The 17,854-nt window shown below is 33.6% G+C and overlaps 2 protein-coding genes across 2 annotated transcripts; both read left to right on the forward strand.

Moving 5' to 3' along the window:
• The first annotated feature begins 1,228 nt into the window (after positions 1 to 1,228).
• Positions 1,229 to 2,118, forward strand: LOC110020299 (PRA1 family protein F3-like). Its single transcript, XM_020718353.1, has one exon. It carries the CDS (start codon positions 1,406 to 1,408, stop codon positions 1,982 to 1,984), a length of 579 nt encoding a protein of 192 aa, XP_020574012.1. The 5' UTR covers positions 1,229 to 1,405; the 3' UTR covers positions 1,985 to 2,118.
• Positions 2,119 to 11,629: 9,511 nt separating this feature from the next.
• Positions 11,630 to 15,733, forward strand: LOC110020300 (PRA1 family protein F3-like). Its single transcript, XM_020718354.1, has 3 exons — positions 11,630 to 11,854; positions 11,895 to 12,548; positions 15,494 to 15,733. The coding sequence occupies exons 2-3, from the start codon at positions 11,956 to 11,958 to the stop codon at positions 15,516 to 15,518; spliced, it is 618 nt and encodes a 205-aa protein (XP_020574013.1). The 5' UTR covers positions 11,630 to 11,854; positions 11,895 to 11,955; the 3' UTR covers positions 15,519 to 15,733.
• The last annotated feature ends 2,121 nt before the right edge of the window (positions 15,734 to 17,854 follow it).

A 17,854-nucleotide genomic window follows, 5' to 3' on the forward strand; every position in this document is an offset into this window, starting at 1 on the left:
GTATCGTTAGTCTTTTTGTGTAATTATTTGTTTGTTTAAAAAAGAGAAAATTTTCAAAAATATTTTTGTTTTCTTGTTGTGTGAATCCTACATTGTAGAGTCTCTAGTTGTGTATGCGTAGTTCAGGACCTACATGACTTGTGTCTTATGACTCAGAATTTGAGAGAACTATTATGAGTATTAGAAAACAAAGAAGACTTCACCAACTTGTAGAAACGACCTTGTCATATTTTTGATATATAGTAGCAATTGATATAGACATAGATCTTGATGCATTTTGCATGATAATTTTAAGAATCAAATTAAAGATTGTATGAGCTCTAATTTTAATTTATTTATAATCAAAATGAATATCTAAATAATATAAATGAACGATACCAAAAGTGATCGTATCCAAGTTCAAATATGCATATATTAAACACTTGAAGTATAATTTAAAATTTTAATTGGAAGACCAAACAATTCTTAAATTTGGCATGTTTATAGTCCGATCAAGCAACTTAATAAGAGGAATTCAACGAGCTTAAAATTATTTAATTTTGAGATTGTTAAGTCATTTAAATGCTAAAAGAATAACCAATGATCGAAGAAATCAATATGGATCATCTGATATACTATTTGGGAATTAGGTTAAATTTATCAAAACACTTTCTAAAAAATTATTTAAAAAATTTAATTCTTCAAGTACGAGGGAGGCCGAGTTGAGAACTAAGTACACTTATGAAGAGAATTTGTCATCAATAGTCATCAACAATTGTCAACGATCACAAACTCTTGTAGCATAACTATAACATTATAGCCTAACCTTAGTCATCATGGCCCAACAATAACTATTGTAGTTCGACTACAACTGTTCTAACCCAATTAATATATTTAACCTAACTACTATCCCTTAATCAATGCTATCATTTCATAATTGCTATTCTAATAACATACTGAAATTAATATTGCAATCAAATCATCTTCTATATTTTATGCTAAGGTTAGGATATATTTTTTAGAGAAGAGTAATACCCTAATTTTAAATTTATATTATCTAAAAAATAATTATAATAATGAATAACTAATTCACTTTCTTATATATTTTATGCTAAGGTTAGGATATATTTTTTTTTTTCCATTTGCAATATTGGATATAATTGCCACATATAGATATAAATTTGATGATATTATGATTATATTCATCAAAATATTATCAATTTACACATATTAATACGTGGGCTGCGGTTTGCATTAACTGTCGTCGTCGAGATATCCAAAACAAAGTAGTTGTCAACACCAGTTACTCTTTGAAAAATCAAACCTTTTAACTTAGGTTACAATGGCAGAATCCTTCTTCTCCGATGCATGACTCAACCCTCCCATCCCCTCCAAAACCCACCCGCAGGAAACAAAATCGATCCAAATGGCGACCTACGGCACAATCCCCACCTCTCCCGGGGAATCATCACCCCTCGACTACATCTCCCGCGCCAAAGCTCGCGGCCGATCAGCTCTCGCGACTCGCCGGGCATGGCGCGAGATGCTCCACTTCCACTCTTTCTCCCTTCCGCTCGGCCTCGGCGAAACCTATCTCCGGATCCGAACCAACGCCACCTATTTCGCCATGAACTACGCAATCATCGTCCTCTTCATCGTCTTTCTGAGCCTCCTCTGGCATCCGATCTCACTGATCGTCTTCGTGGTCACGATGTTCGCCTGGCTTTTCCTCTATTTCCTCCGGGATGAACCTGTTTTCATTCTGGGGCGCACTATCAGTGACCTATTTGTTCTCATCGCCCTGTCTCTATTGACTCTCGTGCTTCTCCTGCTCACCAGAGCTACCATGAATATTCTGATCTCGTTGTTGATTGGAGTGGTGGTTGTATTGATCCACGCCGTGTTTCGGAAGAATGATGATTTGTTTCTTGATGAGGAGGCGGCAGGTCCCGGTGGCTGGTACGCGGCCATTGGAGAGGCAAGCGGTCCTTCACGGAGGTCGTAGTGAACTACCGACCAGGTCGGATTGCAATTTTATTTAATTAATTACTGTTTGTTCTTTTGTTTCTGTATTGTTTCGATGACTTAGGGCTTTATATCTGAGATGTTCTTGAAGAAGAATGGATTGGGGATTAATTACTTTTCTCTGTGATTCTTTGTTTTGCTGTCAAATCCTCACCAAGCTGTTGTGCAGTTTTGGGGTATAGGATTCTGCTTTGATAATTGGAAATGCTTGTGCTGCTCAGAATTTGATTTGATGTATATTTTTGATATTAAAATCAATACTGATTTGTAATTAGGCAGCCGAATGGAGAAATTATAGTTTGTGGACTACAATTAATCTGATTGATATGCATCATTCTAAAGTTATATTCATGCGCGATCAATTATAGAAGTTAAAACATCCAGTCATGATTGAACACTGGGAACTGTAACAGAAGCTCTTTTTTTTTTTTTTCAAAGTATGGCTTAAATGATTTTTTTTGTTAGTTCTTTTAAGGATTTGAAATACAAGTAGTGTGCAGAGTTTGATTGATGGCTTGGCTGTTTATGAAATAACAATAAGTAGTAAAATTTCCTCTGGTGAGAAAAAAGCGATCTTTGAATTCGATGAGGCCAAATATCAAACAGGTTGCCGACACTGAGTGGGGCTACACTTGGCAGATGTGGGATCTGATTGTCTCCAACCATTATTTCTTCTTGGTTAAGAAAAATTATTAGGTATGGGGTCCTTATGTGCGAACTCTTTATACAATAATGTACGACACTGGTATACATGTGTATGATAGTGTTGTAGAACATGATTGTAGAAGGAGTTCGCATGTTTACAGATTTCATACATAATATTCTCCCTCTATTAGCCCATGATTAGGGCGTGAAAATCATTGATTTTATTCTTAGAATGGAAGATTTCATTACCCAACAATTTTAAAAGGAGATTGTTTCCACAAAATCGTATATTTCAATTGCATTCTTTATAAGTTATTGCTATCATTCACATATTATACTAATTAAAATATATTTTTTTTATAAAAGAAGATTTATATGCATACCACTAGTTCTTATTTGTTTATATATCAAACACTTAATGTGCAATTTTTACATGTGGACAATCTAAGTTATGTATGAAATTATTTATTTCATTTTATAAAAGTTAAAATCATAGTTTTTTTTAAGTGGTATGAAAGATTTGAGTGGTAGAAATATAAAAATTGAAGATCAGGTATTAGATATATAAATATATATATAAATCGGATGATATGCATATAAATTGCCCCTTTTTATATGAAACACTTAGACACATGATTTTGCAAACAGCTATAACCATCTCAAATCAGAAAAAATATTATGTACGGAGTCTGGACATAATTCTACATCCTGACTCCAATGAAAAATTACCACGTGTACATATATAATTTTAATTATTTTGATAAAAAAAGGGTCAACTTTACCTGACCCGACAAAGGCACGTAATATCATCGCAGTATCGCATTTGAAACAGGGTAAACTCTGGCTTTTTGGGGTTTCGTCCACTCATGTATTTTCATCTTCCTTATTTCCTTATTTATCGAAGCTTCTCATTTGGATTTAAGACAAACATGCTATTTCTTCCAGAACTGGTCATTTTAGCAGTTATTAGTAGCTCAACATTGCTTATCGACATTGCTTCTTCTTTAACAACATCACCACTATTTTACATAATGCTATTTCAGCCTTTTGGTAAAATATGTTCATTATAACATCTTATGCAACAAAAGGGTCATATATGCATGTAATAAAACTTGCTTATACAACAAAAGAGTCATCGCCACTACATTTTGTATTTAAAATCTATTGCCTAATTTTTTTGTCTTTCAATGCCTATAATCATTCACGTTAGAAGCAATATCACCTCCCATATTATGCATTTGAACGTTATTTCTATTTATTTCTTTGAAGGCAACGTTATTGTACTGCATAAATTTATTCAATACAACAAGGTTGTAGGGGTTCCAAAATAAGTTATTTGAATGAAATAGATCATAACATAAATGACATTTAAGTGGTTTGAAACAATGCACACAATAAAACCTACCAATGGCTTCTACTCCCTGATTTCAGTCTTCATGTGCGTATCTGCAGCTCTTCATCGTGGAAAAAATTTGCGTACATAAGACGTACGTAGAGCTGCGTACGTCTGTAACCTGCAAACAGGTTACAGGGAGGATTTTAGGAGGTTATAACCGCGTTATACCCCCTGTAACCTCCCTGTAACCTACTTGTACCTTCGAGTAAGTTTCGCGCTTCTGTTTTCATATATAGGTAGGTTACAGAGAGGTTACAGGGATGTTATAGAGTGTATAACGCGGTTATAACCTCCTGAAATCCTCCCTGTAACCTGTTTGCAGGTTACAGACATACGCAGTTCTGCGTACGTCTTATGTACGCAAATTTTTTCCCTTCATCGCAGCTGTTATCTTTCGTTTTTAGGGTTTCAAAACTTTTATTGTTTTATTGCTTCCTCTGTACAACTTATTTGATAAAAGTAAATATCGTGCAAATTCAAATCGAGGTGGGCCCACATGATAATTTTTCATTGGAGTCTGACGTAAAATAACGTCCGAACTTCACACGTAATATTTTTCCCCGACTCAATTTAATCCAAATTTGTCGAGAGAGTAAAGAGCATCCAAATAAGTGTAGATTAGAGGAGGGCAAATGTGTATTTCACTTCACTTTGGGCCGTTTAGTTGCTATTTATAAAATTTTTATATACTCGTTAATAAACTATAAAGAGATTTACATGTCATTTCCACCTACAAAGAGGATAGCTTGATGCTTTAACATGCCAAAATTTATGTTAGTGATAACATAAAAATGGAAGATTTACATACATACCACTCAATTCCTATATATTTACAAATTTGAAGCCAGAAACTATAATTTTTACATGTATGTTACGTTCGTATGCAAAGGTGCATTTCAAATTAAGATAGTAGTATATTTTTATGTGGTATAAATGTAAAGATAAAGTTTAGATGTTGGATATGTAAATGCATAGGAAAGAGGCGATATGTATGTGAAAGCCCAAAAAATAAAATTTGCAGAGTGTTAAATTTGAATTTGGCTTGGAGGCACGCTTAAGGGATTAGAGCATTCGACCCAAGAGAAAAATGAAAGAGAGAGAGAGAGAGAGAGAGAGAGAGAGAGAGAGAGAGAAGTGCACAAACAACTTACCTCTCTTGAGTAAAGTGGGGTATTCCTGGGCTCTGGTGACACTATTTATATAATCAAATAATTTTGTGCATGAAGAGGGTGAAGAGCCGAAAGTTCCTTATTGTAAGATAAATGAGAGAAGAGTGAGGCCAAAAATCCAACTCTATGAAAAGCCACATCTATTTATGGCAGGGGGAAATCAATGAAGAAAAATTACAAGTTGCATAGGCTATTCTAGTAATTATATCCTCGTGAGTCTGGGGTCTTGTTGTCCTTTGGTTGGTTGATTGAGACAGAAAAGGAGAGTTGATTGATGTTGCCAGTTGAACTTTTGATGGGGACCATCAATCCGTCGGTCCTTCAAGGCTAAGTGACCAGTTGAATTTCTGAAGACAGTCGGCTAGGATGATTTGGTCGACCAATATTTGAGAATTGGTATGAGTTGGTCGGAGGTGAATCAATCTTTGAGAATTGGTATGAGACCACCTTAAATGGAGTAAGACATCATTTTCTCGATCAGATTCAGTGGTAAATGTGAGTACCTGTGCATTTTACCATGAGTTCGTTCTTTTGATTAGTCTTAAGATGGATGTGAGCCATTGAGCTTTTTGCCTTAAGCTAATCATTTTCATTTTTTCCTTTACTTGATTCAAGATATTTTTTTCATTGAAGATACCGTTATCCACAATTTCGTTCCAAACAATCTTTCAACTTTCCTTAGGCTTCTGTTGCCTAAGATTCCCTATGAAAATCTTTTATAGTTTTCACTTTAAATTTCTAAGAGGAAAAATTGAAATAGACAAATTAAAAATTGAAATTCCACAATTGATATTTTCCTTGGAAATTTTTTGCTTAAGATTCCTCGGTAGAAAATCTTATTCCATTTTGATTCAAATTCAATATATGTTTTGTTTTAAGTATTGTTACTATAACATTCCTTTGGATCTTGTTTATCATTTTGGTAAATGTCAATACGTGCAATATATTTGTCCAATATAACAAACTTATTAGAGGTTCATTTGTGGACCTCATTTTTATGATATTTGTCTCTTTCTCTCTCTAGAACTTAAGGTTTAGTCGTAGTATTTCCTAGTGGCTTTTCCCAGTTGACTATTAATAAGATGCACACCGATTAGAAATTGAACCATTTCTTGACTCGTAGTGCTTTTGTGTACCTTCAACCTTTGGTTGAGTTTATTATGGTCAATTTATTGAAGCTCTAGTTGAGTTTCTATAGGACTTAAATGCCCTAAGCAACCCTTTGACCCTAGAGACTTAGATCTTCCTAGTGGATCTTTTCTTGGGGCATGTCACTCACCTTCACTCACTTTGAATGATTCCTCTTTTTTAATTTTTGAGAGCCCATTTGATTAAGGAGATCACATCAAATTAAAAGGAGGTTAATACTGTACTAACATAAATAAAATAATAAAACCATAAAAAATTCCTTAAATTTCAAGAATAAAATAAAAATTATTAAGACAATTAAATTAAATTGAAATTGAAATTAACATAATTGTAATTTTCAAAATCTATAGATAAAAATTTTTGAAAATTTTTTAATAAATAAAAATTATTTTTTAAAAATAAATCAATAAACTGAAATAAACAAATAAAGTTTAAACTTACCAAAAATATTTCAAAACAAAATAAAATTCAAATAAAAAAAATCATCAAAATTTAAAAATATATATATAAGAAAATAAATATTAAGAAAAGTTCATTAAATAAAATAAATCAATAAAATGTTGAAAAATAATTCAATGACCAAGGTTATCAAAAAAATTTAATAAAAATAAAATAAATTTTTAAAAATATAATAAAATGGTAATTTTAAAACATTTTTTTCATCATTTTCATTTAATTTTTTTAAATTCACTTAAACTCACTTAAATTCAAAACAAAATTTTCACAACGTCTACTTCATTAACTAAAATATTCACAAAGCTTTCACAATCATTACAATTTTTTTTCTTAATTGTCAAATCATAATAATTTTCAAAAGAAAATAAAAAAATCACCAAAATTCTCACCCATAAATTCACCCACTCAATTTTTTAACATACCTAAACTAAAACCCATACATTTGAAGCTTCCTATTGGTTAATCTTTTAAACCTGATATTTTGTTTCCAATTCATCCATTTTGAAGCCATGTGCCAGGCCACTTTCAGGGATTTTCCCATTTCTGAATTTTTAAATTCACATGGCTTCCCTCTGATACTACTTCTAGATGCATCTACATTCTGAGGGCTCATACAAGTGCACTTGTCGTATCAGTAATATCATATTTTTGAATCTGGAATGTCAATTTCACAGGGAACTTAAACTTAGGAAAAGTTTTAGCCTACTGATTTTGTTCTTAGACTAAGTAAAGAAAAATTTAGAATTTCTATTGGTGAGGATACCATCGCCAGTCCTCTTAGAATAGTCAACAGGAAAGCCCTATGGATAGATCTTAGACTCCTAAGGAAGAAAGATTAGATCTCAACAAAAAAGTGAGGTCAACACTGAGCAGAATATAACTGACGAATAAGGGTCAAGTATTAACCAGAAGGGGATGGAGGAGTCCAGTTCCCTATCAAGAGGCCTAGGCTTGGCAGGAGGAGGAAAAAAAGGACATTTTTGTGAAAAGCTCATTCAATCAACTGATTGCTGCTTTTGCAGCTCCGTCACCTGCTGTTGCTCTCCCTGACAACATCATCATAGAATGTATTGGAACTTTGGATGCTATTCCAGAATTAGTTGCCGATATGGGCTTTTATGCAAAATGTGTCAAAAAACTTGAGGACCCTACCCGTAGGCAAATGTTCATTGCGCTGCGGCCTGAACTGCACATTGAATATTTGCATATTTTGCTGGAAGAATGAGACTGTTTTACATTTTTTTGTCACTAGATTTTTTCTTGGTATTTTTTTTCCGACAGTTTTATTTATTCTCCAAAACAATATATGTAATTCCTTTTGATACTTTGTAGTCCTTGATATTTTTAATATTTCATTTTGCTGCTACTACTCCTCCACAATTTATCTCATCCTAATATCTTGCTCTTTTTAGGATGGATCTGCAACAAGAACGTCGTAAAAGAATGACATGGGCTGCAACTATTACAATATCATTTTTTGGAGTACTATCACTCCAGCATTAGTTGAATACTACACATGACATCCTCCTTTTTTGGGGATAAATGGGTGGGTGAGATGCTTTCTGGACATCCGAAAAAGTTCAACAACATTTATCGAATGACTGCACCCATTTTTTGGATCTCCTTCATGAGTTATCTCCTAACCATAGCTTTCAAGGTTCTTCTAGAATGACATCTAGAGAAGTATTGGCTATAACATTATACATTCTCTCACAGAACGAATCTGTTAGAGGAGCTATGGAGCGATTTCAAAATTCCTCAGAAACAATTATTCGATACTTCTCCAAAGGTAAACAAGCACTTGTGAGCTTAGCGTCGCAAATCATTATGCCAGAGGATCAATCATTCACTACTACTCTTGAACAAATAGCCAATGATCCCCGTTACATGTAATATTTCAATGTAAGTTTTATTAGTGTGTTGCATTAACTTTAGAATGTAATGAGTTTCTAACAATTAAAAACAGAGTTGCAATTGGCCAATCGATGGTACACACGTAGATGCTCGACTACCCAGCCATAAAAATGTCGCGTACATTGGTTGGAGTTGTTCAACTCCCAAAAATGTCATGACAGTATGTGACTTCAACATGAGCTTCACATTTGCAATGGCAGGATAGGAAGAGAGTGCACATGACAGTCGTTTTTTTTTTCCAAGTAACTAGAAATAGAATGCAGTGTTTCCCTCACCTGCCTCCAGGTTTGTTTAACTATGTAAACCTATAACTTATATGTATTATTTGTCATTAATAATGTCTTTCATAACAGGGAAATATTTTTTGGTTGATGCCTGATATCCGATGCAGAAGGGCTACCTAAAGCCCTATCCGGACACCAAATACCATATTCCTGATTTTGAGAGAGCAAGCGACACGATCCATTACAAAAAAGAAATGTTTAACAAACGTCATTCCTCTTTATGTGGGGTAATTGAAAGAACATTTGGGATGTGAAAGAAAAAATGGGTCATCCTACGTGATATGTCGTCGTATCCATTTTCCAAACAGGTGCATATTGTGGCGGCTACTATGACACTTCACAACTTCATCCGACGGCATCCCTCTCAATCAGATATGGACTTCAGTTTGGCTGATGAAGACCAGCTGCATATCTCTACAGAACCTTCTGAATTTCTGGTTGGGCATTCATTACCTGAGTATGAGCTAGAGTCGAATGAATTTGAAACTCAGGACGGTGATGGTGTAGCCGAGTTGACTGTTTTGAGGGAGTCTATAGCAGATACTATCTGTGGATGTTGATTCAGCCACTCTTCTTTATTTATTAGATTATCGGTTTATTTTGTATGTTTTTTGTTGTAGTGTGAATTTGGATTTTTTGATTTTATTAAGAATTTCGTTTTTTTATTAAAACCTTTGAATATGTAAAAATGACGTGTTTGAAATTTGTTTTAAATTCTTTGTTTTGTTTTGTTTTTTTTTTTTGGTGTGTGAGGTCAGTGATGAATGATTGAAAATATGGCCTTATGAGTTCTTATGAATGGCTGATTCAGTGTTGTTATCTAGTGTTGCATGTGTATTCCTAATGAAGGCAAACAATATCCTCCATTCTTTTGGGTGCATCGACTTATGAGAATTTTTGTGGATGACCTTGTTTGGTGATATAAACATTTGGCACAGGACGATCGTATCATGTTGGTATTGCGTGTGAAATGCTAAAGAAGGCAACCTAGGTCCTCTCTTCTTCTCAGTGCAACAATATATGAGGATCTACTAGATGACTTTTTTTGGTAATTGGCACATGTATCCCAGGACGATCGTCCCCGTCGGTTAACACAACCAATAACTCATTTTTTTGAAAGTCCAGTATCTCCTTTTAGTGACAGACACGTGGGTTGGTGTAGTTACTTGTTTAAGATCACACACTCACATTTCTTTTTTATGCTTATTTAGGTCAATACGATTTTCGTTTAATTCGGTCCTTTTGTAGCTATATAGAACTTAATTTAATTTTCTAATCTGAAAAATGTTTTTTTTTGTTGTTTTATCTCTGTAGCAGCATGAGCTTTAGGATTTCAGGGACATCCTGAGTTGTATTGTGTTACTGCAGACTGCCGACTCCATTACTTACATCACGACAGCCTCATAGCAGTGAGAGACAATTTTACGGTTATTGGAGGGGCGTTTCAGTGCATTGCAGTTTCTTCCATTGGACTGACATTCCAACATATTTCACTACCGACAGTGATCGGGGTACGATGGTTTCCCAAGAGGATAGTGCGGCTAAGAATAGACGACGTCAGAGTTTTTAAATATTTTAATATTTTTAATTGTAGTTGTAATTGTATTTCTTTTGATACTCACGAGAGAGTAAGTAGTGTATTTTATTTTCTTAAACTGATCTGTAACAGTTTGCGACTTCTGTTTTTTTAATTATTTTCTCCATTCTGTTCTTTTGCAAACACCTTCACCAAACAGAGACAGAATGATCATTTATTCAACAACAACTGCCAATAAGCTCCCTAAACAACAAACCAACTTATCCTGATAATCTGCAGATTATCAGATTATCCGGATAATCTGCTTATTAGCAGATTAAAAATAATCTACAGCTGCCCCAAACAGACCGTAAGTTTATACTTATAAAAAGAGTTTGTAATTAATAATCATCAACAATTGTCAACGATCACAGACTCTTGTAGCATAACTATAACATTATCCTAACTTTAGTCATCATGGCCCAACCATAACTATTGTAGTTCAACTACAACTGTTCTAACCCAAATAATATATTTAACCTAATTACTATCGCTTAATTAATGTTATCATTTTATAATTGTTATTCTAATAACACAATGCTAAATAAATATTGCAATCAAATCATCTTCAATTAGAGAGAAGAGTAATACTCTAATTTCAATCATAAAGTAGATTATTTTGATTTGGCTATGCACAATAATTTTTTCATTTTAAATCTCATATCATATCATTTACTTTTCTGCATGCATCGAACATTTTTGTTGAGTTAAGACCAATATTTTCTTTGCCATCAAAGATGTCCACCACACAACACCTCTAAACAAAAATAGAACTAAGCTATTACACAACACAACTAAATCATTAGAATAATTTATTAATCTTATTATGTTTATGAACATCTGTTATTTTAATTATATTTATTTTCTAAATTTATATTATCTAAAAAATTAATTCTAATAATGAATAACTAACCGTACATAAAATCAAAAAATATAAAAATGTAAATCACATTCTTAAGTATTTTATGCTAAGGCGAGGAGAAATTTTTTTTTCCCATTTACAATATTGAGTTATAAAGTATGTTCAAGTGTGGAAATAGATAGCCGCAGATTCGTATAAATTTGATTATATTATGATTATATTCATCGTCATATTATCAATTCACGCAGCACGAAGCCATCCACCAAAATCATTACGTGGTGCTGCAGTTTATAATTGTCGTCATCGAGATCTCCAAAACAGTGATTATCAACCCCAATTAGTCTGTGAAAAATCCAATCTTTCAAACTAGGTTACAATTGCAGAAATCATCTTCTCCGAGGGCCCGCCGCCCCCTCCCCCACCCCCCCCGGCGATCCGATGCATAACTCAACCCTCCCATCCTCTCCAAACCCTAGCCGCAGGAAAAGAAATCGATCAAAATGGGGACCTACGGCACATTCCCCAAGCCCCCCGGCGAATCATCACCCCTCGACTACATCTCCCGCGCCAAAGCTCGCGGCCGATCAGTTCTCGCGACTCGAGGGACATGGCTCGAGATGCTCCACTTCCGCTCCTTCTCCCTTCCGCTCAGCCGCGGCGAAACCTATCTCCGGATTCGAACCAACGTCATCTATTTCGCCATGGACTACGGCTTCATCGTCCTCTTCATCGTCTTTCTGAGCATCCTCTGGCACCCGATCTCACTGATCGTCTTCGTGGTCGTGATGTTCTCCTGGCTTTTCCTCTATTTCCTCCGGGATGAGCCTACTTTCCTTTTGGGACTCTCTATCTATGACCTACATATTCTCATCACCCAGTTTATATACTCTCTCGCGTTTCTCCTGGTCACCGGAGCTATCATGAATATTCTGATCTCTTTGTTGATTGGAGTGGTGGTTGTATTGATCCACGCTGTGTTCCGGAAGAATGATGACTTGTTTCTTGATGAAGATGATTTGTTTCTTGATGAGGAGGCGGCGGGTCCCGGTGGCCGGCACGCGGCCATTGGAGAAGCAAGCGGTCCTTCACGGAGGTTAGTGAACTGCCAACCAGGTCGTATTGCAATTTTATTTATTACTTACTGTTTGTTCTTTTGTTTTTGTATTTGAAATGAAATGTTATGGAAATATTAAAATAACGCGAGAAATATGCCAAATAACATAACCCCAAATCAAGTAACACGGGAGAATATTTTTTCAATAACACCGCTAACACCGCAAAATAATCGAATAACACCACATAATACTCGAATAACACTTCATTTTTTACAAATAATGTTGATTAAATATTTCTGTAACACAGCGGGATATTCCTATAACACATCTACTATTGGAATCCGAACTACGTTTGGAGTCCTAATGTAATATGCACTCTTAATTACTTTTCTCTGTGATTCGTTATTTTGCTGTCAAATCCTCACTAAGCTGTTGTAAAGCTTTGGGGTTTAGGATTTTGCTTTAATAATTGGAAATGCTTGTGCAGCTCAGAATTTGATTTTGATGTATATTTTTGATATTAAAATCAATACTGATTTGTGATTAGGCAGCCGAATAGAGAAATTATAGCATCTGGACTACGATGAATCTGATTGATATGCATCCTTCTAAAGTTATATTCATGATATTTTTTTTATTTTTCGAAGTATGTCTTAAATGATTTTTTGTTCTTCTTTTAAGGATTTGAAATACGAGTAGTGTGTTGAGTTTGAATGATGGCTTGATTGTTTATGAAATAACAATAAGAGTAGTAAAATTCCATCTGGTGAGAAAAAAATGTGATCTTTGAATTGGATGAGGCTAAATATCAAACAGGTTGGCGACACTAAGTGGGGCTAAACTTGGCAGATGTGAGATCCGGTTGTCTCCAACCAGGATTTTATCTTGGTTAAGAAAAAATATTAGGTATGGGGTCTGTATGCGCTAACTCTTTATACAATAATGTACGACACTGTTATACATGTGTGTATAATAGTATTGTAGAACATGATTGTACAAGAAGTTCGCATGTTTGTAAATTTCATACATAATATTCTCCCTCTATTAGCCTGTGATTAGGGCGTGAAAATCATTGATTTTATTCTTAGAATGGAAGAATTCATTGCCCAACAATTTTAAAAGGAGATTGTTTCCACAAAATCGTAAATTTCAATTGCATTCTTTATAAGTTATTGCTATCATTCACATATTATACTAATTAAAATATATTTTTTTATAAAAGAAGATTTATATGCATACCACTAGTTCTTATTTGTTTATATATCAAACACTTAATGTTCAATTTTTACATACAAACAATCTTAGTTGCGTATGAAAATATTTATTTCATTTTTTAAAAGTTAAAATCAGTGTTTTTTAAGTGGTAAAAAGATTTGAGTGGTAGACATGTAAAAATTGAAGTTCAGGTATTAGATATATAAATATATATATAAATTGGATGATATGCATATAAATGGCCCTTTTTTATATTAAACACTAGCCACATGATTTTGCAAACAACTATAACCATCTCAAATCAAAAAAAATATTCTGCGCGGAGTTTGGACGTTATTCTACATCCTGACTCCAATGAAAAATTACCACGTGTACATATATAATTTTAATTATTTTGATAAAAAAAGGTGAACTTTACCTGACCTGACAAAGACACATAATATTTTCACAGTATCGCATTTGAAGCAGGGTAAACTCCGGCTTTTTGGGGTTTCGTCCACTCACGTATTTTCACCATCCTTATTTCCCTATTCATCGAATCTCCTCATTTTGATTTAAGACAAACATGCTATTTCTTCCAGAACTGGTCATTTTAGCAGTTATTAGTAGCTCAACATTGCTTATTCTTTAACAACATCACCACTATTTTACATAATGCTTTAGCCCGTTAATAAAATATGTTCATTATAACGTCTTATGCAACAAAAGGATCATATTTGCATGTAATACAACTTGCTTATACACACAAGGGTCTTCGCCACTAAATTGGTATTTAAAATCTATTGCCTAATTTTTTATCTTTCGATGCCTATAATCATTCACGTTAGAAGCAATATCATCTCCCATATTATGCATTTGAAAGTTATTTCTTTTTATTTGTTTGAAGACAACGTTATTGTACTGCATAAATTTATTCAATACAACAAGGTTGTAAGGTTTCCAAAGTAAGTTATTTAAAAAGAGAATATAAAAAAAAAAAAAAAAACACGGTTGTACCGAGGAAAAAATTCAGATACAACCGCGTTGCACTGAGCGTTAACTATCAAATAACCCATAAATCACTTATAACGTAGACAAATGTTGTTTTAAAATAATAATTTAAATGTACTTCATGTACTGTAATATAACAACGTTGTATTAAAGAGAACTTTCAGATACAACAGTGTTGTACTGAACATAAAACCATCTAATAATCCTTGCGTCCATCAAAACGAAGAAAAAAATCATCTAATAATACATACATCCAGGATTATATTTGCCATTTCTGTATATTTCTAATCTACACTATGCAGGTTTGAATATTTATCTTGTAATGTTACAAGTATGCAGTCATTAGACACCAATCTATCCTTTTTTTGCTGCACTACACATCCTTTAATCTGCTTAAGGATGCCAAATTTTTTGTGAGCCATATAAATAAACGTAATGTGGATAATTCTGAATCAGTACTCATCACTGTTGTGAACAATTACCATTGGACTCTATTGGTAGAGGAAATCAAGATGAAGACATGGCTTTCTTTTTGACTCATTGGCAAGTCCCCTTCATCATTCAATGCTCACGAAGATAGTATGTATTTTTTTTAATAAATAATCTCCTGGAATTTATGCCTCCAAAACAGACGCTAGTTTTAATTATCTCTTGATTGACAAATCAACCTTGTACACAAGGTTGTTGGTGGAGTGTTCAATCGAACATCACAGAGTGGCCATTCCAAGAGGTGTAAGACATCCCACATGAAATTAACGATTTTGATTTTGTAATGTAGGCATGTAGATTTTTGGAGACCTTGATTTCCAAGGGAGTCAACACATCATGGACAGAACACCGGGTTGGGCTGAAAAGATGCCTATCTTTAGGGCTAAATTTGTGTATGCCTTGTATTGTATGACCATTAAGAAACAGGGAGCCTAAGATTGTTGTAATTTATCAGAATAGACGTGTGTTCACCTGACGCATTAGCTATTAATGATATGCCTTCCCTTTGATATTATTTTATTTTCATTAACTTCCTAGTCGTTTTCATTCGAAAAGATCACAGTTATCTTTCTCTTCATTCCTTTTCTTACTTTCATGAAATGTAACCATACAATAAGAGCAGAAAAAACAAGTTTGTACCAAACATTTTCTTCAACATATCTGATACTATCACGTTATGTCATATTTTGGGTGTTATGTTAACTCTGTGACCTATTTTCACATAAAAAGTGCAGAACAGCAGGGTTGTAACAATAAATTTCTTTAGTACAACATTTATTGTAATGCCATTTCATATGTTCCAGAGTAAATTATTAATTAGAATTTTATTTTATGGGTGTTATGTTAATTTTGTAAACTATATTCACGAGAAGATGCAGAACAACAAGGTAGTACCAAACATATTCTTCAAATTATGGGTGTCGTGTTAATCTTGTGACTTATAAAAATGTAAAATGCACGAAACAACGGGGTTGTACCGATCATTTTCTTCAGTACAACAAATATCTCAGTGAGTAATAATAAAATTCACTGTCATATAAATTAATTATAACGGCACAACAATTGTTTCAATTGAATAAATAAAGAAAACACAAAGTTAACGATGGTTTTGACGCTCAATTATATCTATCATCAGTTGGGTGTAACACAACGTTGGTGAACTAATGCTAGGAATTTTCGTGACACTGGATCCTCGCATGAATTCCTGTTAAATTTCAATGGTATTTGGCCAGTAGCTGACTTGATCCTTTCTAACACTAAATCATATCTAGTGTGTGTAGGTACGATACGCCTTGTATGCTTCGTTCTCATCATGAATGATGGTGCACAAAAGTATTTTTGAGGCTTGCTCTTCAATTGCCTGATTTTCCACTGAATCATGAATTGAACCAATGAATCTAGGTGATTTATGGTAAAAGTAAGATTTTAGTAATGAGAATCAATGATATTATTACATACATGAACCCAACTATGAGAGACATAGTTAAAAAAATTAAATGATTTAAAAATATAGTTATGCTGATGATAAATAGAGAGAAAACATTATAAAGCATAGGTTGTACTAAAAAATTATATATAAGTATAACATGGTTGCAATGATTAATATTAAAGAAAATTCTATTCTAAACCATTATGAGTGTTATTTGAAATGTACTTACTCACAATAACAATTTATCTGACATTGAATGATGAAAACACATCTATTTATGATAGGTTGAAATCAATGAAGAAAAATTACAAGTTGCATAGGCTATTCTACTAATTATATCCTCGTGGGCCTGGGGTCTTGTTGTCTTTTGATTGGTTGATTGGGGCTGAAAAAGGAGAGTTGATTGTTGCCAGTTTGTTTTCTGATGGGGACTGTCAATCTGTTGGCCCTTTAAGTTTAAGTGACAGGTTGAATTTCTGAAAACAGTCGGCGAGGATGATCTGGCCGACCGATATTAGCTGGACGGATGAGTTGATCAGATGTAAATCAATCTTTGATAATTTGTATGAGACCATATTAAATGGAGTACGTCATCCTTTTCTTAATTAGTTTCAGTGGTAAATGTGAGTCCCCATGGATTTTACCATGAGTCTATTCTTCTAATTAGTCTTAAGATGGATGTTAGCCATTGAGCTTTCTATCTTAAGCTAATCATTTTCACTTTTTCCTTTTTTGGATTTAAGATTTTTTTTTCTTTGAAGAAACAGTTTCAAACAATCTTTCAACTTTCCTTAGGCTTTTGTTGCCTAAGACTCCCTAAGAAAATGTTTTTATAGTTTTAATTTTAAATTTAAAAAAGAAAAATCTGAAACAACAGATTAAAATTGAAATTCAAAAATTTACATTCCATATTTGATCTTTTCTTTGGAAAATTTTTGGTTAAGATTCCTAGGTAGAAAATTTTATTCCAATTTGATTCAAATTCAATTTCTTGTTTGTTTTAAGTATTGTTACTTGAACATTCCTTTGGGTCTTATTGATCATTTTGGCCAATGCCAATAAGTGCAATGTATTTATCCTGTATATCACACTTATTGGAGGTCCATTTGCGGGCCTCTTTTTTATGAAGTCTATTTTTTTCTCTATAGAACTTAAGGTTTAGTCGTAGTATTTCCTAGTGACTCTGCCTTGCGGACTATTAATAAGATGCAGACCAATTAG

Source organism: Phalaenopsis equestris, unplaced genomic scaffold, assembly GCF_001263595.1.
Source record: "Phalaenopsis equestris unplaced genomic scaffold, ASM126359v1 Scaffold000094, whole genome shotgun sequence".
Taxonomy (NCBI): Eukaryota; Viridiplantae; Streptophyta; class Magnoliopsida; order Asparagales; family Orchidaceae; genus Phalaenopsis; species Phalaenopsis equestris.

Excerpts from the sequence above, each read along its gene's own strand:
- LOC110020299 (XM_020718353.1), top strand. The coding sequence starts at position 1,406 with ATGGCGACCTACGGCACAATCCCCACCTCTCCCGGGGAATCATCACCC.
- LOC110020300 (XM_020718354.1), top strand. The coding sequence starts at position 11,956 with ATGGGGACCTACGGCACATTCCCCAAGCCCCCCGGCGAATCATCACCC. Across the intron at positions 12,549-15,493 it reads GCAAGCGGTCCTTCACGGAG|GCATGTAGATTTTTGGAGAC; the intron begins GTTAGTGAACTG and ends TTTGTAATGTAG.